General features: G+C 43.6%; 1 protein-coding gene across 16 annotated transcripts in view; it reads right to left on the bottom strand.

Annotated features, from left to right (window-relative positions):
* The window catches only part of RIN2 (Ras and Rab interactor 2), a 284,987-nt gene that overhangs the window by 45,343 nt on the left and 215,607 nt on the right, over nucleotides 1–24,037 (bottom strand). For 14 of the 16 annotated variants that reach the window (XR_010830861.1, XM_066995455.1, XM_066995460.1 and 11 more), the window contains one exon: nucleotides 5,168–5,260. The exons of 1 other annotated variant lie outside the window; for it this stretch is intronic. Coding sequence is in view for 13 of the 15 variants with exons in the window: in XM_066995455.1 (XP_066851556.1) it covers nucleotides 5,168–5,260 (93 nt within the window). In the remaining 2 variants the exon portion in view is untranslated. Of the gene's footprint in view, nucleotides 1–5,167; nucleotides 5,261–5,390; nucleotides 5,415–24,037 lie in introns of those variants that run through there. One more of the 16 variants, XM_013191064.3, reaches the window with a different exon arrangement.

Here is a 24,037-nt window from a genome sequence, read left to right as displayed (position 1 = left end):
CACAATTAGATATTTTGCTATGCGGCTGCAATTGCTGGTTATTTTGCACAGTGAGCTATGGATTTCTGAGACCACTAACACTATTCAGTGTCTCATTCATCTGTAAGCAACGAAGTTTTAACTGATACTTGATTTTGGTACAGAATTCAGTGGTGTAAAGTTTCTGATACCAGTTCAGTACTGCTTGCAACTCAATATTTTGATGAGAAGGTTGATTCAGTAAAAAGGATGTTTGTCAGAGGCACATATTCTGTTCCTTGTTTTACCACAGGCTCCCTCTGTAGCCACTGGCAAGCTTTCCAGGCCCCGAATTATCCAGCCTAACTCCATCTTGGCTTCCCTTTTCCGGTTTGCTGGCTGAGCCTTCATCAATTGTGAGTACTAGGAATAACGACTTGGAAGAATTTACCCTATAAGGCACACAGACCTTCACTCTTCGTAAGGTGGGGACAGTACTGTTTTCCTGGTGTAGTAACAGCTGGGAGAACGAATGCGAAAAAAGTAAGAGATGGTTAGAAGCTACAGCAATGGGAACTATTTAAGAACCAAACAGAAAAGGAAAGGTGGAGTTGCCTACTGGTAGCTGCCAATAACCTTTCTCATAAAAGTTACTGAGAACAGTAAGATACTCTTTTTGAGGATTTAAGTGTCCTGAGAAACTGTATGCCAGCATGCTAAAGTGTTTTTTTTTGGCAACTGTAAATGAACAGGTGCAACACGAGAGCCATGTGTGGAAGTACACTATGCAATCCGGGCACCTGGGAGAGCATTGTGAGTAGAGGGCAGATTGGGTAAAAGCCGTATCTTAACCAGCAGGTCTCCTAAACACAGCAATACAGGGCAAATTAAATTAAACTCAAAAATCGCTACTCAAAATTAGCTGTTCTAATAATTTTATAAATGCAGGAGAGGGAAAGGATAAAGGTAATCTACTTGTACAAGTGCACAAACGTACATGATGTGTACAATGCACAGGCGATGGATACACTGATTGCCTGCAGTTTCCAATTTGACATCAGAGGTTTCAAGCACAAATACAGCCTGGGTGGAAAATGGATCAAGAGCAGCCCTGAGAAGAAAGACCTGAAAGACCTGGGGGTGTTGGTTGATGAGAAGTGCAACATGAGCCAGCAATGTGTGCTTGCAGCCCAGAAAGGCACCCATACCCTGGGCTGCACCAAAAGCAGCGTGGCAGCAGGGCAAGGGAGGGGATTGTCCCCCTCTGCTCTGCTCTTGTGAGACGCCCCTTGGAGCCCTGCGTTCAGCCCTGGGGCCCCAGCACAAGAAGGATGTGAACCTATTAGAACGAGTCCAGAGGAAGGCCACAAAGATGATGAAGGGGCTGGAGCACCTCTGTTTTGAAGCCAGGCTGAGGGAGTTGGGGTTGTTCAGCCTGGAGAGGAGAAGGCTCCAGGCAGACCTTACAGCGGCCTGCCAGTGCCTAAAGAGGGCTGCAGGAGAGCTGGGGAGGGACTCTTAGTCAGGGAGTGTAGGGCCTGGACAAAGGATAATGGCTTTAAACTAAAAGAGGGTGGATTTAGATTACATATAAGGAAGAAATTCTTTACTGTGAGAGTGGTGAGGCACTGGAACAGGCTGCCCAGAGAAGCTGTGGATGCCCCATCCCTGGAAGCATTTAAGGCCAGGTTGGATGGGGCTTTGAGCAACCTGGTCTGGTGGGAGGTGTCCCTGCCCATGGTGGGGGGTTGGAATTAGATGATCTTTAAAGTCCCTTCTAACTCAAACCATTCTGTGATTCTATAATAAATTTAGGATTTTTTGGTCAAACAAAGCAAGTTCCCAGGGATGATGAGAGATCTGAAAAGGTAGCTTTGCAGCAGCTTTTATTCTTGCTGTTCATCAGGCCACTGTCTTGCCAGCCTGTACTTAGCACAGTTTAGTCCAACCTTAGTTTCTCAATTGACATTGCTTATCATAGCCTTAAAACAGTCTAGTATCTTCAAGTTGATCAGGCATACTGCTTTCCCAATCAGAGTAACTGCATCCATGGCATTACAAACAGAAGGTACACAAAATACCTACTTCAGTGTCCATTTTCTCCCCAAGAGTTAATTACACAAGGAGGTATCAATGCACTGCAAAAAGCTATTTGAGGATTTGCTTACAGTCCTACTGACATTATTCCTTGAGCACACACCTAAGTGACAACCTAGAAATATTCCTCCTAGCTGAGACCATTTCTTGTGATGAAAATACAACCATTCACTGAGAATTCACTCAACAAAACCAAGAAGTAGTTCCTGTCCCCAGATGAATCCTGACTCTTGCTGACCACACGAAGCCCTGAGTGAGCCAAAGAGCAAAATATGCTGTCACTGCAGTGCTGATCACTGGCTTGTTAGAGATTGGCCTCGTAAGATTGCCTTAAGATAAAGAAAGCACAGAAGACACAAAACAAACATTTCTATGTGTCTGTGGTAGTACAACAGCACTATGAAGCTGCTGACATAGAAACCAGTCCTGCACACTGCACTGGTGATCATTGAAGCTCTGTGGGCTAATGGCACCAGCCACCACAACCATGTGGTTCCCCCGTGCCTATAGCCTATTGTGAATTTATTTTTATTTATTTATTTCCATCCTGTTTGCTAGAACTGCCCCCAACCATTAGGGTCCAATGCAAGCAGTAAAATAAAACACATTCATCTCAGAGGAACCCAGGAAACATCTGAAACATGCGGCACATGACTGTGAGGGGAGCGCAGTGCACTGGGAACAAGAGGCCGTAGAAGCTACGAACAGTCAGTGAATTGGCGGCCACTTGCCAATACTTAAAGCTTTGGCTGTTCAATCACATTTGCTGCAATACTAGAAGAAAAGCAGTATGCTTTAATACAAGCTGAGATGGCTGCATCTTTCACAGGAAGAAGCTACAGCAGGCACAGATATTCTACAGGAAATAACTGAGATAAGTTAATTCAGTGCTCAGAAGCACCTGCTGATTTTTGCTCTATCAAAAAGCTAAGAGCAAACCTTTGCTCAGTAAGGCAGCAACTGTGACCCTGGCATTATGCAAACAGCAAAATTCTATTGCAGAACAGACAAGTTCAGCTTTGCTGTATCTAACCCTGACCCCAAGCTGGTCTATGCGACACCTTACTCTGTTTCCTCACATCAGAAAAACACGCATATCTTCCTAGCCAGCAGCAGGACACCATGGATTGATGGGTGAACATGCTTTCAGTATAGTGGTGTTGTTTGGACAACATTTTCCCTGTCCTGCTCTCTTGGAGCATATGGTGTTTGCAGCTGCACCCACAGGGTACATGAAGGTTTTGTTAACTACACTTCAGATCACCTAATCCTTTTCTCTAGAAGAAAATGTTAACTGCAGCCATCTCTGCAATTAACTCCAGCACTGCCTCCACACCTCCTGCATTATACATAAATAAAACAAATGGGATTCAGTGGTGCATTGAAAACCACACTGGCAACTCCTACTCCACCTCTGCTTTTTGTAGCGGAGATGCAGACTTAAAAGCTGACAGCTCTCCAAGGTCTCTCCACCTTGCTGCATAAAAGGACTAAAACGTGTTCCCTCATTCCCCTATAAAACAATTAGCTCACCACAGCACAGAAAGCCCTCGACTGATGATCCCCCCAAGACCTCAAAAAACCTCACAGAGAGCATGAGGCTGAACAAGGCCACAGTGAGACAGTGTTTACTTTTGCACTGTGATTGTTCATGCCTGAGCTACACTCCTACAGCTGAGCAAACGTGGGGCCAATTACACAGGTTAACTCCACAGGGAGCACTGGGAAAAAGCAAGAGAAGTCACCACACTTAATCCCTGACAGAAGTTCCCAGAGATACAACTCATTTGTAACTACGCAAGAAGCAAAGAGGACCACAGAGGACAAACAGAACCTAATGGCTGCAGGCAGCCAACCCGAAGTACATCCTTCCTTCCTCACTGTCCTATTTTCCAGCTGCAGTGAGGTGCCAGGGAGTATCTGAAGGAAAGAAGCTGCTTCAGCTGAGGGCTCTATCCATGCCTGTACTCCCAGGTGCTTCCCAAGGACACTGAGAAAGGAGCATATATGTTGCATCCTTTTCTTCCTGGCACATTTCACACATTCCCAGGCTTTAGCTCTATTCTGTGATGGAAAGGAATCGGGGGAAGACAGAAGGTCTCTCACCTGAAACTTACTTCTCACTGGAATATGTTGTAATAAGTGTGTTGTAAGCCACATGACATCTCAAAACAGCACCCACAACATCAAAAGACTCAATACCATTATTTCTGTTTTCTCTCTATTGATACAATATCAAAAGCCAGAACAGAACAACTAACTCTCATTGCCTGCATCATAAAGGAAAAGCTGGGCTTCCTCTTGAGAGAAAGGATTAGATTCCTCTAAAGTACATAGGCACCTGAAGACAAAGATGCACATGTTGTTGGATTTTTCAGAACACTGTGGTGAGCTAAGCACCAGCTTCTTGTTTGTTTCAAACAAGATGCACTTAGGCTTTAAAAAAAAACAAAACACAACGCAAAAATGACTGAAAAACACATTGAGAATGTGAAGGTAGTATTTTTGTGATTGTTCAGATTACACACATGAGGAGCTCCACAAGTTTTTTCTTAAAATAGGCTATGAAACTAATTTTCAATCCAATAATGGAAATCATAAACCCATATTGTAACTTCAAACTACACAAATCCAATTCATGAAAGCTCTAACAATGTTATGCCTGCATATAATAAAGCTTAAGTTCATTGGCAAAGAATGCCACAAGCTGTTTTACACCAAATACTCTATTCAGTGTACAGGAAAACATACACATGAAATAAATGGGTGGTAATTCAACTACAACTAATACTTGTAAGAGGAGATCCTCAAAGAATGCTTCTAATTTTATAGAAAAGGCTTTCTACATACCACAGATTGTACTGCACATTCTGCAACAGTAGTTTCACTTAAAACCATGCACTTTTTGTTTTGTATTGGTCTATTAAGTTACAAAACTCAGACAGTGAATAATAATGTAAACTAAGGCAAATTTTCTCAGGAAAGGGGTGTTCGTGTTGTTTCTTTTGTCAAAGAAAAAAAAAGACTTCACTGCAACCTAGAAAATATGCAACCTAGTGCTTCCAAGCAAATGCATCTCTTCCTATCGGAATAAATGAAATATCGTATTTACCTTAAAGAAACTTCCCCTTTTGTCCAAACAATGAGCTTTCATCGTCAAAGACGACATCGTCCCTGGGAAGACTCCACTGAATGCCTTGAACTCCTAAAAGCAGAGACATTTTTAATGGTCAGTCCAGTCTGTAGGAAATTCCTTTGTAAGCCACAGAAACAGTAACAACAAGCCTTCTGCCAAAACCCTTTCTGTCAACAACATGGTGCCATTTATTCCGTACCAATGCCATTACATGTCCTTTTAGTCTCTTCTTTTTCAATAAATTGCTTCAAAAAGACAGTACTACTTGAAGTTTCACGTTTCTCCCATCTCTTCACAGCTGATCCTGTAGATCTAGGATGATGTTTAATGTGCTCATTAGAAAAGAATGCTAAAATGTAACAATTGCTTTGTTTGTTTGCTTGACCTTAGCCTGAAGTACAAATATAACAAAATGTTAGATGTCACTACAATCCACTCTGAAATATCATAGTATTAGTGGGGCTGGCTGAGAGGGAGAAAAGGAAAAAAAAAAATCACCCGCAGGGGAAAAACACATTATCATAAGGTAGAAAAATACCCCATCCCCCCCATCCCAAAAAAAAAAAAATCCTGCTTGAAGTTATTAAAACGCAATTAACTCTTCTGAGAGTCATGTCCAAACCAGAAATTGAAGATGCAGTTAGGAAGAAGCTAAACTGGATGAACAGTTTAATATCTGGAAGAGTATTACAACATGTAAGCAGCCCGTATGCACATAGTGAGAAATATCACAATGGTGATCTCTAGCTGACTAGCAGAGCTCCTCTCAAGTCACAACCAATTCACATCAGTAACTTGTAGGTAAATGTCAAGTTAAACAGAAACCAAATTCCACGGCTAAGAAGTCCTTCTAGGATTTTTAACAGCAAGCATCAAACTAGCCGACTCACCTGTCCACTGACAACACGGCAGTAGTTACACTGGAAGTTCCAGTTACCCAGGGGGAAAGTATTACATACAGAAGGCATTACAGGTGAAGGTAGGACTGTTGATTCAATACAAACATCAATGAAAATAACTGGCAGGGAGCAGCAGTGAAAAACAAGTTCAGTGGCATGGCTGCAGATGAAACATGAGCAAGCAGCAGCAGCTGGGCAAGAGAATTCTGGGTGTAAAAAACCAAACCTACACCCCTCCTGCTAATTATGAGAGGGCATCAACAGAGGTGAACAGGACCAAGCAGGAAGGAGGAGCTTGAAAGACAGAGAGTTTAATTGGAAAGCCCTGGCAAGCACACACACTGGAAAAGGGTGAGAGGTAGAAGCAAGAGAAAAACATTTACCCTTGGTTTTAATATGTAGCAGAAAGTTTAACACTGTGCACCCCCCTTTCCAGAGGTCAGACCACAAGAGCACTAGAAAAGCTTATGTTTTACCACTGTCTCCTTTGCAAGCAGCCATGCTGGGAATGTTGGGAGCCAACCTGTTTTCCAGGCAGAGTTAGCAGACTTTAAAGGTCAGAAGAAAAACCCAGAACACTGCATTCTTGTGAAAGCCAAATGCTAGAGGATGACCCAGAAAGAACAAAAATCAGCTAAAAACATTTAAAAAATCCAGATCTTCCTTTTAAAATCAATGTATTTAAAGGAACACATTCCTGATGAGGCTCTAAAGCACTGCCATCTGGGTTGCTTTATTAAAAGTCTGTCTATATAACTTGATAGAGCCAATCCTACAGAAGACTTAAGTCCAGCAAAGTGGGTGGGACTGCAGGTGCTGTTAAATAGCTGAGACACAAACTGTGTCCTTGTCTGTCACAAGCAACAGGGCCAAGGAAAGCCAGGTACACAACAGTCGTTCCACTCTGGGGAATACCAGACATTTCATAGACTTCTCCGATTTGATATTGGGTATTCTAAACAACACGAAGCTTGGCATACAAGAGGTTTTTAATTATACAATGATTATGTTTTCTTTTAATTAATTCTGCAATTCTGAAATTTGCACCTGAAAGGCTGAAGGTAGAGTGAGACCCATGAAACCCCAAAAGGAAGGAATTACAACAAAAATTTGATTTTCTAAGTGCATGCTATCCTCTTAATGACAACATTAAAATCAGCTCTGTGGGTGTGGATTTCAAATGAGTTACATTAAGGGGTTATGAGCAAGACCATGCATCTGTTTTGGCACCTCTATTCTCAGTCGTTCATCAACTCATTTGCAAACAATGTCTCCTTCACAGGATTTTTTTTTTTTTTAATTTACCACAAGGATGTCTATGTGCAATCTCATTACCAAAATAAGACCATGCCAAGACTTCTACAGATATTTCAAAACAGATTGAAGTTTCCAAACTCAAACCTACAGAAGAATGCAAGCACACAAACTCAGTTTTCCCTTCCGAGAATGCTGTGTCTCTAGGTCAGAAGAAAGCCTTTGAGGACATCACTGCTGATTTTGCTTGCTGAGGTTCTGAGGCTCTACACTCTTCCATAGTCGTTAACATCTATGTAATACTGTTACTGTCCCTATGACTGTAACTCTGAGCCTCGGCTGTGCTCAAGGCCCTGCCCTTCTCAGCTCTCTAGAGCCAGTGAATGGATTCCACACCAAGAGCTGGCATTGCAGCCAGATAAATAGATTTGCCTGGCCACATCCCTCAAGAGTACAAGGGGGAAAACTGCAAACAAACTAAGCCTAAACTGAATTACAACAGTTTTGCTAGACAACAGCCTCACAAATCAGAAGGTACATTGGGCTAAACCCACACGACATAGTGTGCTAAAGCCATAAGAGCACAGAATAACACTGCATTACACTAACTCTCCCAACTAGTCAGATAATCACAACCTTTCTCTCAAAATAGTTTCAGCTTTCCTACAGGCACTGATGAAACTGATAGGAGGAGGAAGCTTCCCAAGAGGTTACCCAGAGACCCTGGGAGAAGCACTCTGTTGCAGTGAGCAGACTCTGGCAGTTTGTTTGCTCCTTCTGAAGGACACGCTTGGACACAGCCCCTTAAGGTAACACGCAAGCACGCACCTCCGCACCACCATCTTCCTGGCTGCAGAGTGCTTTTGAACTACTTCAGGTAACCTAAATACTGGTCGGGTGGCTTTCAGTACTTCCGATTAGAACCCTTTGTTCCCCCACCAGGCAAACAGATGCTACACCCAACAGTGGGATGGGTGGCCAGAGGCGGGTGGACAGCTGCCCGCAGTGAGGGTGGCCACAGCCCCCTCCTGCCCCAGGGCTCAGAGGGCACATCCGAAGCGGATGTAGAAACAACTACGGATGGACAAACCATCCAGAGGCTGCATTTTTCCACTTGGTCCTGCCTCTTGCACTTCTGCAGGTCAGCCCGGGCAACACACCACTGCCTGGAAGCTGTCTTTGCTGAGCCTGGGCACCATGAGTCCGTCAGAAAGGAGGGATCTCCTTCCTGTGACTGCAAAGCTGGGTGGAGAAAAGTGGCAAAGCATGTCTACTTCTGTATGTGCCTGAGATGGGCGTTTTCTCCTTCTGTGCTTTAAGGACTAAGGCAGAGTCTGAATAGATTTGCTTAGACATTGCCTGGGTGAGTGCTCAGAAACTCATCTGAAAATGCCATCAAGCTGCAGGAGCCAAGTCACCATACGATGTGTGACTTTTCTCTGAGCTGCCTGGAAGGCAGCACTTTCTGCACGTGTTTAAGCTGTCGGTGCTGCACCTGCTTAGTAGTCTTGTCAGCTCATTGCTCTGAGAGGGCAGCAGGTGCTGGGCTCCTGCCGGTGGCCCTAAGCTCAGGTGGCTACCCCACAGCAGCACAAGCCTGTTTGGCGAGGAGCACTGTCTGTCTTCCCACAGCACCGCTAACTCTGGTCAAAGCCCACATGTGCCAATGACAAGGCAGGACAGAGCAGAGGAGCAAGCAGGATGCTTGGGTAACTCCTCCGAAATGTGGTGCTGTCTACAACACCTCTCCGTGGATGCTGACACCTGTGCAAGCTGTACGTTTAAAGGAAATAAATGCTGCCTTTCATCTTCCTTCCCCTGCGTCCTTCTCCTCCGGCTTTTCATTTACATAGGAATGCCAGAGCACTATTCAGGCACCTTAATGCAACAGAGACTTTTGACTTCTTGTCAAAACAGCTCCTTCTTGGCTCCCTCTCATGAAATTTTATTTGGCATTTTATGCATTGTTACACTTAGCCACCCAAACTCTGATCACCACCTGTCCGTACTTCTCAGAATCCTTCTTCCCTCCCTTCAGCTAATCTGCTGCCTAGACATACCTCTGGAAACCTTGTTCATGTTTTGTTTTTTCCCCCCTCATTCTAATTCTGCTTTTCTTGGACAAAACATCCCATTTGCTTTAGCTAAAAGCTGCAACAAAGATACAGACAACCCGTATTCCTCCCTCAGAGCCAGAAAACAAAGGAGTCTGGGGAACTTAAATCGCTGCCTGTCATTCCCCACCTGCTCCCCCAGCTCAGTTTCCTAAGGAATGAGGGCTACGTAACCACACTGACTTTGGTAGCCACCATGTTTGATTCTCTGGGCAACCCAACATGATCCCACAGAGAAGGAGAATTCCTGCTTGCAAGCACTGACAGAGGGAATAAAGGGGGAAGACTCTGGTAATAGGGGGAATACTGCGGTAATGCCACTGATGAAGAGGAGAGATCTGCAGCCTTCCTCTCGCTGGTTGATCAGGTCAGAAGCTCCCAAAGCTGCTGCTCAGCTGGCCATCAGGTGAGGGAGATGGCTCCAACCCAAGGATGCCATGCTGCAGAGAGGCAGAGCATTGCCAAAGGTGTGATAGGCAGTTCAAAGCATGCCGAGATGGGGGCAGCACTCAGGGAGGCAGTGTTGCTGCTGGGGACACTGCAGTCTGTGTGCTTCAGTGTTCTTTTGGTTACCTTCTTGCTCTCCTTGTGTTTCTTTCCACCTGATTCCCTATTGTTGCCCTTCCTGTGCCCTTCCCAAATCAAAACAGCTCCTGTCCATCAACTTTTTCTCTCCTCCTATTCCACCACTCTTAAGAAGCATGCCAGCAAAACATCCAACATGAATTTCTTCCTGGAAGAACTCCTCCCGCTATGTGCATGCTCATGTCTGTTTTACACACATATCAGAAGCACTTGGATCAGAGATTAGAGGTGTTAGAGCAGATCCCTTGATCCATCACAGACATATCCTACACACAAGTACAGAACTTACAACATCCCTAGAATAGATGGCCAAGTCATTTTACTCACAATAACGAAAGCAGAAGAATATATGTAAGACACTTTTTTTCCCCCCTTCAAACTTGCTTCAGATTTTTATTACATTCCTAAAAAGTAAGTTTTCATCAACAAGGTATCTTAAAAACATAACACAGCTTTTATGATAATTTTGGCACCACTTTGAAATCTTAGTGTTGTCTTACTCATATTTAAACAACTACATAATAAATGTAATGCTCAGATTTTTTTGTCATTTTATGTTTAAAAAGCGAATTGTTTTTCATATTTCACTCAGTATTAGTTTGTACCTTTTATGTCTTTCCGTATTGCATTTGATTAGGACATTTTATGGTAGTTAATTGAACTTAAACCTATTAGAGGACAGAATGGGAAAATTGGTTAAACTAAAACTCATTTTGCATTTAAGTCTAACTCACGTATCAAGGAGTGCTGTCCAATGGGAGAACCAAAGAGATGGTACTGAGGAACAACCACCTTCAGTATTTAGAACTACTGGATTGCATTTATAGTTACCATCATCATGCTCCTTCTCTTATTATCACCTTAATCCTAAAAGCTGCTATGAAGAGAACAGCCTCTCCACACCACTGGAAGACGCTACCACTGTCAAAAGCTAACAGCCAGCTGCAGACTTTCCCTCAACCAATGTCCTATCTGGTCTAGCAGCATGGGATAAAATAGCAAGCAATGGGTCCTCACTTGGAAACCAAGACACCTCCCCACATCACGCCGCTGCTCCTTGGAGCAAGGTGGACAGCAGCAGACTGGTCACATCCCCTTCAGACTACCAAGTGGCCTCTGAAGGCATCACTGCCAGGCATATACCATCTTGGAAGCACACTGTGCAAATCTGTCACACAACACAGATGCAGCCTGAGAAAGAAGTGCCTGCTGCGAGCCCATGGACATAAGCAATGGCAGGGGGAGATAAAAATCAATGCAATACATTAGAGACTTTTTTTTCCGACTTAAATGATTTTTACTAGGAAACAACTGAATTATTTAGGAGGTCATTATGACCCAACTTTTCCAATTCAAGTCCATGACAACAAACCCTGAGGACCAAATTGATGCTGAAACACCCTCCCTAAATTCATCAGCAGGATTCCACCCCCCCCCCTTTTTTTTTGTATTTTAAACACAAGTTATCCCAATGAAAACTGGCTGTCCTCTTCTGTTCTCAGTTTGTAAAGGCCATGCAACCATTGAGCGTTGCACTCAAGCTATTTTCAACAAACCAAAAAGGTTTTACCATTTTGCAGCCAAGGAACAATGGAGAAAATATAAATCCAGACCTACTTCAGTATAAACTGGCAAAGGTCAGCTGCTGTCAGAAGAGTAACACTCATTTACAGCTGTCAATATAGTCCCTATGCTGCCCACTTTGCCAGTACCAGGGTTCAGTGGAGAAGCAGAAATATGATCCTAGTCTCACACGAGAAATACATAGAAGCTAAGTACACCCTACGACACACATACTTGACAGCCTATGGCAAATTACCATGGCAATCAAATTATAACAGCAATTTATAAATATATGATATTAAAACATTCTAGAAAACAAGACAAAAGTTACATAATTTCAGTGAACCTATTTTCTGAGTAAAACTGAAAGCAAGAACAAGGAGGACAGGTATATTTTATTTTGTGATAGTTTTTTTTCCACAGAATCACACAGTACACAGATTGGTTTTTAATGTGGAAGAATACTTCTAAAACACAATCCCATACCCAAGAAAATGGTAAGAGATACACACAAACTCAAATTTTCAGCAAATTTAGTATTTTGTCTTCCTGTTCTCCTAACGCATTTGCACTTCCCCACAGAAAGCTGAGTTTATTTATTACCCACAAAGCTCTGGTTTGTTTAATTACTCTGGCCTTATCTGGCTCTTGGCAAAATTGAACTTTTCCTTTTGAAAGTGTTTCCTTTGAGGAGTTAACTGAAAGCCTACTTCCAAGGACACACAGATACGACTGAGCACAGTATTGCTTTGAAAACCTATCAAATAAGAGCCTCAGTTTGAAAGCTATCATTGGTGCCAGGATTTTGCAGACCTCTGGACTCAAATGTTGCATTGTGTTAGCACAGCTGTATCCACAAGCAAAAAGTGAGGGGATTATGCAGAAAGGAGTGTAACTTCCGTCATTCTTCTGACTGCAGAAAGGGTTTACAGTCATTTCTCTTTTCAGATGGTGCAAGAGCACATTATTTATGCTTGTAAAAAACAAATAGTGCATACAGCAAAAATGACAAGTCAGTATTTACACAGTGTCACATTTTTGTACTTTGTCATTTCAGTTGAAGTGTTGGAAAAAATGGAAATAACAAACATTCCCTGATCAACCTCTTTTTGTTTCAAGCACTGCTTTTACTTTTATGTCTGCTACCTGAACGTGAGTTTGTGTGAGCTACTCCCCTGAAAAGATTCTGCTTGTCACCAGTACGCTGGCAGCGAGCAACGGCATTTCTGCCCACAATGAGCTAAAAGTATATTACAAAAGTTAGACATACACTATACATGTAGGCAGAAGGGCTCGTGACTACTTGCAGTAAACAAAACTCTCCAAAAAACTAAAGAGGAAGCTGAAATATGCAATGGTCCCACTACCTTTTTGAAAAAGTGAGATGATCACCAGCGAACAATGCTTCTCACTCCCCAACTTGTATCCCAAAATGCATTTTGCAAAATTCAAAGTGCAATACCTTCAAATTAATATCTCCAACTCCAATGAAGTTGCATACCTCAATAAATTGTTCTAAGGAAGTTACAACTCTCCCCTCGAAGAAAGGAGAATATATGAGGTAGTTAAAGGAAAAAAGCAGAATTAAATGACGTGCAAATACTTTAATCTGCAAAATAAGGTTCCATTATTTCACACCTGCTGACATACCATTTTATGTTTCTAACCTTAAGTTGCTGTATCATGCACCTTCATTCTTAAGTTTCATTTCTTGATACAGATAGAACAAGGCACTGTATACCCCAACAGCAATAATTCTTCCTCTCAGGCAGTTCACAGCATTGGGCAATTTCATTGCAAAATAAAGCTTCCTCTGCCGGGATGCCTTGCCTTTTGCTCTGTTTTGTTCAAGATCTGTAGCAGGGCAGTCACTCAGACAGTTTACATATGAAACAGAAATTACCGAAAAGCAGCCAAGTCAAGGACTTCACTATAGTTCCATCTTTCAAAAAGAAAAAATCCTAGACTCTTATTTCACTTACAGCTTTAATCTGAGATCTGAATTTCTGTGGGCTGAGAGAAGATAGGACTGAAGATCACTAAACCTTTCAATGTTTTCTGACTCCGGACATTACTCATATAGAGATCAGCTGGAGCCTGGGAGAGTAAATCCTATTCTTACTGTTCCACAGGCATCCAGTTAGGGTCACTGTCCTATGGCTCGCAACACGGACAAGCGGCAAACACCAGATGTGCCTGCTCTGCTTGGTGAGCTCTGGGCTCCAGCAGCATTCTGGGAGGCAGACAGCATGGGAAATCAGCTGAGGAACGATAAGCTGAGACCCAACCAGGGGATCCACATACTTCACAGAATCATAATGGCTAGAAAAGACCTCCAAGATCATCTGGTCCAACCATCACCCTACCACCAATGTCACCAACTAAACCACCAATGTCACCAACTAAACCACGTCCCTAAGTACCACATCCAACCTTTCCTTGAACACCCCCAGGGACAGTGAATTCACCACCTCCCTAGGCAACCTGTTCCAATACCTGACTGCTCTTTCTGAGAAGAAATGTCTCAGAATTTCCAACCTAAACCTCCCCTGGCACAACTTGAGGCCATTCCCTCTAGTACTATCACTAGTTATCTGCAAGAAAAGTCCAACCCCCAGCTCCCCACACATTCCATGCAAAGGTTACCCTTCTGCTTCCAACATTGCCGACTGGCTCATTCATCATAGGTCACGGCTGCTCTCGGTTCCCCTGGCTGATTGTTTCCAATGCCTGTATTTGCATCACGAAGTATCAATGCACCTCATCCTGGCTAACGTAACAATGCTGTTAAGATCACAGACATCTTTCCAAGGAGTCCTTCACCTCACTATGCTTTAAGCCATTAAATATCAGCAACTGCTTAAGAAATTACTATCCAGACAGGCTCAGATACGCAGGGGCTGAGACTCAGTCCGTGCACCAGGGCTTAAGTTATTCTGACTAACCTGAAAAGGAAACAGTCATTGCCAAATTTATAAACTGATATTTACACATCTGGTTTCAGCTAGCCATCGCTCCTGCCCCCAAACAACTTTTTGCCTACAGACTTATTTTTTCCTTTCATTCAAGATCCTGCCCATTGGCAGCCTTTTAAGACATTAAAGGACAAGGAGGTACTACTTTGAACAAATTTCAGCATGGCACTCTGAGGAGAGGTTTTATGACCCCTTAGATTTTGGATAGATCTACTGTCCCACTCACAGATCTCTACCTGCTTATCTGTGCTGCAGTCAAATGTTCGAAGGAGAGCACTCAAACACTACTCCAGAGCTGGCCTGATCACTCCCACTGAAAAAAACAGGCTGCATCACTCTTTCCAACAGGAGCGTACACTTAGGCAAACACTCACATCCTCAGAAAATCCTACCCTTAAGCTTTGTTGGACGTGGCACACTATCAAAGGGACTGTGTTTGCTGCTAGTGCTCTCTCTTTGCACCCTTTCCAAAAAATTTCCTCAACCTTCTTTTCCACTAGAGAGGCTCTTCCTGTTTGCTCCCATGGCATACTTTCCACATTACTGAAAAGGATTAAAAACCAAGGTCATTTCCTTTGGCACAGCGCTTAATGGTGAAGAATATTACCAGGTCTCTTATAAGAGAATGATTATATGCCAATGCGTTCATGTCTTGTTTTGCTTGTAGAGATGTCAGAGGAATACATTTGTATGATTGGCTTAGGTCTGGACAACCTTTCAGAAGATTCACATTCATCTCAAATTCCCCACCCTGACTATCTCACAGAATTAAAATTTCTTGAAGTATTTTGGTAATTTCCCTTTGTTATTTCTGCCAGAAGCAGGAAATATTAAAGCAAAGACATTCAGAAATATGTTTTAAAACCTTTTAGAAGTGTTTAACATTGAGCTGCAGTTACTGCAGGAAGCAAGAAAAGGTAACTGCTTGAATTGCAACAGAGCACCAAAGTCTAGAGGAAACGCAGAATTCACGACAAAGCACTGAGTCACAAGCAGAGGGAGACAGCTACAGCGCCTGCACCTGGGCAGGCAGGCACGAGGCAACCACCTGCTGGACTCGGCCTGTGAAAAGCACCCCTTGGTGCCTCCCATCCTGTGAAGCTTTGACAAGTGCGAGGCTTTCTGTGGCCAAGCTGTAACTACATACCACCTGCTTTCCCAGACTAGCACCAAGCCAAGCTTGGAGCACACCGCTGCCACAGGCGGCATCCCTCCAGTTTGTGAGGGGGAGCATGTGCGTGACCTACTTTGGGTCCGGTGAGCTCGAACACCACTACCTGCTGGAGTAGCTCTGTGGCCTAGCATTAGGTGATTGGGTATGCTTAGTCTGTTATTAGACAGCAGTACCTTGTACATCACCTTCTTCTACAATTTGCTTTTGTGCACCTCACAATTACCTACATACACGATAAATTTCCATACTGTTAAGTCTGAAAAAAAAATACAGGCATGTAAGTTACATGGAAAGCCAAGTCCGGACACCGTAGAGTGCTTTTGAAAATCAGTACTTGAAGTTGTTTATTAAATGCAAACATAGTATCTGTGAGACAGGCAAAACTCTAGAAGACATAGGGAACCTGCTTTGAGCAACCTGGTCTAGTAGAAGGTGTCCCTGCCCATGGCAGGGGGGTTGGAATCAGAACCCAAACCATTCTGTGATCCTATGATTCTAAGGAAAAGCATGAATAGGATTTTTCTGCTAAAATAAACAGCCAATGGTTTAAAATTAAAAAAAAAAAAACACACAATGGAAGGGAGGAAGGGGATCCCTTCACCTGCATTTTTAAGATCTTGCCAAAATAGATATCAACATTTTTCAAATTGCTGTGTGATATTTGTCTCTTTTCCAGAACCATAAACATTTAAGGCTATTTTACAGAATCACAGAATCATTTAGGTTGGAAGAGACCTCCAAGATCACCTAGTCCAACCTATGACCTAACACTAACAAGTCCTCCACTAAATCATATCACTAAGGGCTACATCTAAACGTCTCTTAAAGACCTCCAGGGATGGTGACTCAACCACTTCCCTAGGCAGCCCATTCCAATGCCTAACAACCCTTTCGGTAAAGAAGTTCTGCCTAATATCCAACCTAAACCTCCCCTGGCACAACTTTAGCCCATTCCCCCTCGTCCTATCACTGAGCACGTGGAAGAATAGACCAACCCCTACCTCGCTACAGCCTCCTTTAAGGTACCTATAGAGAGTGATAAGGTCACCCCTGAGCCTCCTCTTCTCCAGGCTAAACAACCCCAGCTCCCTCATAAGACTTGTTCTCCAGACCCCTCACCAGCTTCATTGCCCTTCTCTGGACATGGTTGAGCACCTCAATGTCCTTCCTGTAGTGAGGGGCCCAAAGCTGAACACAGTACTTGAGGTGTGGCCTCACCAGAACCGAGTACAGGGGGACAATCACCTCCCTAGAGCTGCTGGCCACACTGCTTCTTATACAGGCCAGGATGCTGTTGGCCTTCCTGGCCACCTGAGCACACTGCTGGCTCATATTCAGCTGCCTATCAACCAGTATTCCCAGGTCCTTCTCGGCCAGGCAGCTTTCCAGCCACTCATCTCCCAGCCTGTAGCGCTGCTTGAGGTTGCGCCCCAGATGCAGGACCCGGCACTTGGCCCTGTTGAACTGCATACAGTTGGCCTCAGCCCATCGGTCCAGCCTACCCAGATCCTCCTGCAGAGCCTTCCTTCCCTCGAGCAGATCGACACATGCACCTAAGTTGGTGTCGTCTGCAAACTTACTGAGGGTACACTCGATCCCCTCATCCAGATCATCAATAAAGGTAGTAAAGAGAACTGGCCCTAATACTAAGCCCTGGGGGACACCACTAGTGACCAGCCTCCAACGGGATTTAACTCCATTCACCACTACTCTTTGGGCCCAGCTACCCAGCCAACTTTCAACCCAATGAAGCGTACGCCAGTCCAAGCCACGAGCAGCCAGTTTCTTCAGGAGAATGCTGTGGGAAATGGTGTCAAAAGCCTTACTGAAGTCAAGGTAGACCACATCCACAGTCTTTCCCTTATCCACTAAGCGTGTCACTTTGTCACAGAAGGAGATCAGGTTCATCAAGCAGGACCTGCCTTTCATAAACCCATGCTGACTGGGCCTGATGGTCTGGTTGCCCTGCAAGTGCCGAGTGAAGACACTCAAGATAATCTGCTCCATGAGCCTCCCCGGCACCGAAGTCAGACTGACAGGCCTATAGTCCAAGTGCCAGGTCCACCCTCCGGCCCTTCTTGTAGATGGGCGTCACGTTTGCTAGCCGCCAGTCGACTGGGACCTCCCCCGATAGCCAGGACTGCTGATAAATGATGGAAAGTGGCTTGGCCAGCTCTTTTGTCAGTTCTCTCAGTTCTCTCGGGTGGATCCCATCCGGCCCCATTGACTTGCGTACATCCAAGTGCTGTAGCAGGTCGCCAACCATTTCCTCATGGATTATGAGGGCCACGTTCTGCTCCCCATCCCCTTCCACCAGCTCAGGGGGCTGGGTACCCAGAGAACAACTGGTCTTGACGCTGAAGACTGAGGCAAAGAAGGCATTAAGCACCTCAGCCTTTTCCTCATCTCTTGTCACTAAGTTCCGCCCCCATCCAGTAAAGGATGGAGATTCTCCTTAGTCCTCCTTTTCGTGTTTATGTTTTTATAAATACGTTTTTTTATCTTTAACGGCAGTAGCCAGATTGAGCTCCAGATGAGCTTTGGCCTTTCTAATTTTGTCCCTGCACAGCTTCGCAACATCCTTATTGTCATCCTGAGTGGCCCGCCCTCTTTTCCAAAGGTCATAAACCCTCTTTTTCTTCCTAAGCTCTAGCCACAACTCTCTGTTCAGCCAGGCCAGTCGTCTTCTGCGCCAGCTCGTCTTTGGGCACATGGGGACGGTCTGCTCCCGAGCCTTTAAGATTTCCTCCTTGAGTGCCCAGCCTTCCTGGACTCCTCTGCCCTTCAGGACTGCCTCCCAAGGGACTCTGCCAACCAGTGTCCTGAACAGCTCAAAGTCTGCTCTCCAGAAGTCCACGGTAGCAGTTTTACTGATCCCCCTCCTGACTTTGCCAAGAGTAGAGAACTCTACCATTTTATGGTCACTGCCTAAGACAGCTCTCGACCACCACATTTCCCACCAGTCCTTCTCTGTTTGTGAACAACAAGTCTAGCGGGGCACCTCCCCTGGTAGGCTCACTAACCAGCTGTGTCAGGAAGCTGTCCTCCACACTCTCCAGGAACCTCCTAGACTGCTTCTCTCTGAGCCATATTGTATTTCTAGGATATGTCTGGGAAGTTGAAGTCCCCCACGAGAACAAGTGCTGGTGATTGCGCGACTTCTGCCAGGCGCTTGTAAAACGCCTCATCCGTCTCCTCATCCTGGTTTGGCAGTCTATAACAGAACCCCACCAGGATGCCTGCTTTATTGGCCTAATGCAAGCCATTATCACCATTCTGTGACTGTAACAAACAGGAGAAGAAATCCCACGATGCCATTATGTAAGGGATCAGACTCAAACTCACACCCATGCTATGGCAAAAGGGTTCTTGCATACAAGGGATCTTTACCTAACAGTTGAGGTACACATGTTTGAAGTGATGATGAATTCACTACTAGACATGGGAAGGTATCTCCTAGTTCATCATTTATTTGCCAAATTTTGCGTGTCTTCTGTCTTGATGTGTGAATGCCATACCTTACCTTCTCTTCCTTGATTGCAGAGCTTTACATTGCACCAGCAGATGACAGCAAGGACCACATCTAGTTCAGAGAGGCCCAGTCTCTCTTGGGTCCCCCTCAGTTAGTGGGGAGAGCGCGGCAGCTCCAGGGTGTAGGACAGAGCATGGACACTTTGCAGGTCTCCTGACCTGGCTGCAGGGAGAGCCCAGGGACACAGCTGCCCCAGCTGAAGCATGCCTTTGCCTGTTCTTCCATTAAACCACAACAATGCCTTTTAGAATGATTAGTAGGTTTCCATCAAGGCTCTTCAAATTGAGTGGAATAAGCCAGGCCATGCAGACACAAAAACCAGGACTGTGGCTGATGCTCCATCTTATAACTATTTTTAAACCAGAATTGAATTCTGGTGCCATAAGTTCACTGGGCCACTTGAAGCCTCCTGAAACATGTACAAAGTCACACACTCACCTGCCCCAAGAACAAACACCACACTCCTCCTACATTAGACATCAACAGTTCACACACAAGATGTTCCTTTCTGTAGATAATTGCAATCCTAACATGCTGCCCAAGTATCTCAGACTTGTGAGCAACAACCAGATAGAGAAAAACTCATTCTTTAGTCTGACAACAGAAACATGACTTCTCTGCATGGTCAAGTGCGCAAGCGGTGGCGCTGCATAGCCTCCTCCCAGGCCCAGCGTGTAGAAGCAGAGCAGGCACTGCAGGCCGCCCACAGTCCCTGCTCCCAGGCTGGCGGGAGCAGCAATGACTGCACATCTCGCCCTCATCATCAGACCCCACTGTCCTGTAAACACCAGGCACTCAGTTTCCCAACACTTTAGAACACGCACAACTCCCATTTTAAAACATCCTCCAGTACGGCAGAGCATTAAGTACACCTGGGCTCCTGCTCATTTGCTCAGTGTTTTCAGAAACACCAAGCAGCCTGTTTCAGTTGATTTCCAGTTAGAGCAATTCCCTTTCCAGAGAAAGGGCAAAACAAATCCTGTTTGAAAAACTCTTCATGATGTAATTGGTTGTAAAGGATTTCACTTGTTTACGCAAAGCAGCACACAGAAGGAAAAAAATGAAAGGCAGACAGAACTAGAAGATGTTTGACTTTAAAAGCAAGAAGTAGACATGGATTGCAATGTAGTAAAGCAACCTGAAAATAACTGCAAAGGTTGTATTCCCTTCCCAATGAACACATAACCCACTGTATCTTTTAGATGCTTCGCTATTTAATAATAATAAAGCAACTGCATGTTAAAGTTTGTACTCCACAGAAAAATTACAAAATGTGGCTCTTCAATTATAATGCAATAGCACTTTATAGGTGTGTTTGTTGTAACACTACCTACTTAACAAATATTGTTCTGTAAGAAAATTTTCTAATTGCAAGCAACTGTTTTTTTTCTAATACTTAAAAAATGTTTTGCAAAGAGTATTTTTTGCTCATCTCTGTAGTTAAAAGGAGTAAACTGTCATTCAGGAGGTAGCTAATGCCTAAAAAAATGACATGCAGTGTCTCAAAAATCTGTGGAAAAATTTCCTTTGATGCCTGTAAGTATTGGTATGAGGTTCAGTATATGGCACACTAAATGTCATGCAGGAAGAATCAGGACAAAACCCATACGTCACTGAGCATACCTGCTATTCCAAGGTCTACATAAAAGCTTGTACTGCTTGCCCCAATACTGCTGAATACAAACACCTGAAGCGTTATTTGCTGTGCACCTCAACTTCAACACAGCATAAAACATCAAGGCAATGATTCAGTGGAAAGCAAACAGCCTTTTCTTATTCTGACATAGATGTCGAGCTCATCATCCATGTGACACATTCAAATGAAAAACATGTTAGTTGTGCCAGTGGGCCTCCACCAATCTAATATTTTACCTATTAGCAATAGGAATTAGGAATAGGAATCAGGTCATCAGAAAGCCACTGTGCTCAAGATCTCATTTTTCAGATGTCCCCAGTGACAGTAGCCACAACTCTTCATTACGCAGGTTGTTCTTCCTCTGAGTGCAATAGATTCAGGCAGTTACCAGACCAAAACTTTATTTCAGTCAAGTCAGTGGCAAGGGTTAATATTCAACCTTCTGGTAAAAACTGTTAAGACACACAACCACCTACAACACTTCTCAATTTAGTCCTCAGCAGTAGTGAAGAACAATCTCATACTTTTTGCCCCCCTTTAATCAAGTTAAGTATTACATGAAATAGGAATTTTGCGGACCACATAGACTCAAGCTGTATATCAAAAGCTGTGTTCACAGCATCAAGGAGCTGCACAACAACACATCCCAAGACAACCACTCACAGAATACCATAGCTGTGCAAACCCATGCTAAGTACTGGTGCTTTCATTCTCCTCACTTACATGATTTCATATTAGTCAGCAGGTTAAGTTACCTCAATGATACAAACACTTGCACCAGTGTCAGAGTGACAGCATTCTTTGCTTGCAGTTGTGTAGAAAGTTGCCACCATCTCCTGCCCTGTTGGGTAGGGCTCACAGCACCAGCACCCGCGCCCCAGAGCAGCTTGCTCTGTAAACCCTGCCAGACAACCAGTCTTCAAGCCACTTTTAGAGGTCAGTCCAATAGCGAAGGAAGCATTTGATATTTTGTATTATGCATATCTAAAACGAGACAAATCTAAACAGTATGGCATCAATACCAAGAATTATCAGAGAAAAACATTTTTTTTCTTAAAAATTACGCCTCTTCCCTCCAGAACCCATTTCTCATCACACAAATTATTATACTCGTATTATGAAGTGTAAAATCAAAGAGTATCACATCAGCTTAAACGATCAATAAATAAGATTTTTAGCTTTGTTTTTAATCAGCAAATGAAACATATCTAAGGGTATACAAACCCAAGCTAGATGAGAAAAAACTCCAGGTGCAGAAGACAAAATCTGAGCAAACAAAGTGATGTACTTTTGGAGCTACACATCAACAAAGGCAAGAAAAATTTGGTGGTCCACTGCCTGCAGGGACAGCATTATTGAAAAAACTACTTAATTACCCGCCCCTGGAAAACATGTACAAAAATGTGAGTAATATACGAACATCTACCTAACTTTAAATAAATGAGAAAAAAAAAGACTGAACTTCATTTTCCCCTCTGAAAACAAGCAGAAGAAACATTCTGGGTCAGCTAGTGTAAACGTGCAGAAATCCTTGGATCTTGGAGGATCAATTTTCATCCTGCCTGTTGAAGAATGCAAAGGTTCCTACATACTGAATTGAACCAGGTCAGCAACAACCAACTAACCTGAGCAGACTCAAGCCATGCTATTGTAGATGTGCTTCGTGTCCAAGAACATTGCATGTCACTGGCTGTATCTCCGCTATTGCTTTCTGACCAAAAGGTTAATGTTATCAAATAGCCTATATGAAGAAAATCACAATCTTTTTTATTTTTTTAACCGTTCATCTTTTCCATTCTAATCAGTGTTGGTGAGGCCACACCTGAGTACTGTATCCAGTTGTGCACCCCCAAGGTCAAGAGACACGCACAAGAACTGGGAAGAGTCCAGCGCAGGGCCACTGAGATGAGCAAGGGCCAGGAGCACCTCTCCTGTCAGGAGAGGCCTACTTAAGAACTAAATAGAAGATGTATTTATCAATGAACGAGTATGTTTTCACTGAAAAAAATAAGAAGTATAGCACTTATCTTTATTTTACCTAGCACACAAAAAAAGACTGCAAGAAAGTCTTCTACTTATTTAAACCAAACTCGTTCCCCAAAGACCTCCCATGTAAGCATACCAGAGAGCGAAACATTTACACCTATACCAGTCTTCAATGGCCTAACCTAGCTAAGATCCATTAGCACTGAATGGATAAGCTACTTGGTGCAGAAAGCTTGTATTGTTGGTCCTCCTGGCTTTAGGAAGGAGGGAGCACAGAGACTTCTCACCTTCCACAATATTACAAAACAGTACTCCTAACCTGTATTATGGAGAGGGAAAGTTGCTGCAAAGCTGAGAATGTGTGATATTGTTCCTGAATCACTGACTGTACAGAGCATAAAACACAGACTGAGCCATGTCTGTGAGTGCCAACAACAGGATAATCCCCAAAGCACAGCGCTCTCTCTTTCAGCTATGTCATATACACATCATAGGAGATGAAATGCCTAGACTTGTTTCATAAAGTTAGGAGAAAAAACCCACACACAACACACACACAAGAGCCCAGAAAAAACAAACCAAGTTATTGTTCCTTGTCTGTTTGAGGAACCAACAGGTCAGGACAGGGGCAGGAATAAGGCACATTGACAGTTTTGGAGAACCAAGCCTGCAGATGGCAGCAGGGTTGGAACTGATGATCCTTACGGTCTTTTCCAACACAAAACATTCTATGATTCTTTTATGCTAACTGGTATATTTGGAAAAATTAGGCTTTCAGTTATATAATCCCCTTTTCAGTACTAAAATCAAAGTAAGATTTTTCAAACTAACTAGAAGTTAAGTAAAACTTAAAGTAAAAAAAAAGTTTTATGTCTGAATGTCTTCCCTAAAGTACATATGAACATAATCTCCTCTGAAAGAGCAGGTGACCAGGTATCTGAAGAGTGAATTGGATTCTAGCTGTAGGAGAGGCATATGTTTGCAGGGGAATAGATTTAACAAGTCATAAAGTGCTTATTTAAGGAAATGAGAAAGACAAATAGTAACTATTCTATACGCCAGAAACTAGTAGCAGAAGGGGAAGGGAAATCATAATATGCAACCAAGCTAGCATCTCTACTGGTACAA

The sequence above is a fragment of the Anser cygnoides genome, chromosome 3, assembly GCF_040182565.1.
Source record: "Anser cygnoides isolate HZ-2024a breed goose chromosome 3, Taihu_goose_T2T_genome, whole genome shotgun sequence".
In the NCBI taxonomy this organism is placed as follows: Eukaryota; Metazoa; Chordata; class Aves; order Anseriformes; family Anatidae; genus Anser; species Anser cygnoides.
Note: the sequence above shows the minus strand (reverse complement) of the source record. Positions and strands in the feature narration are given on the sequence as shown.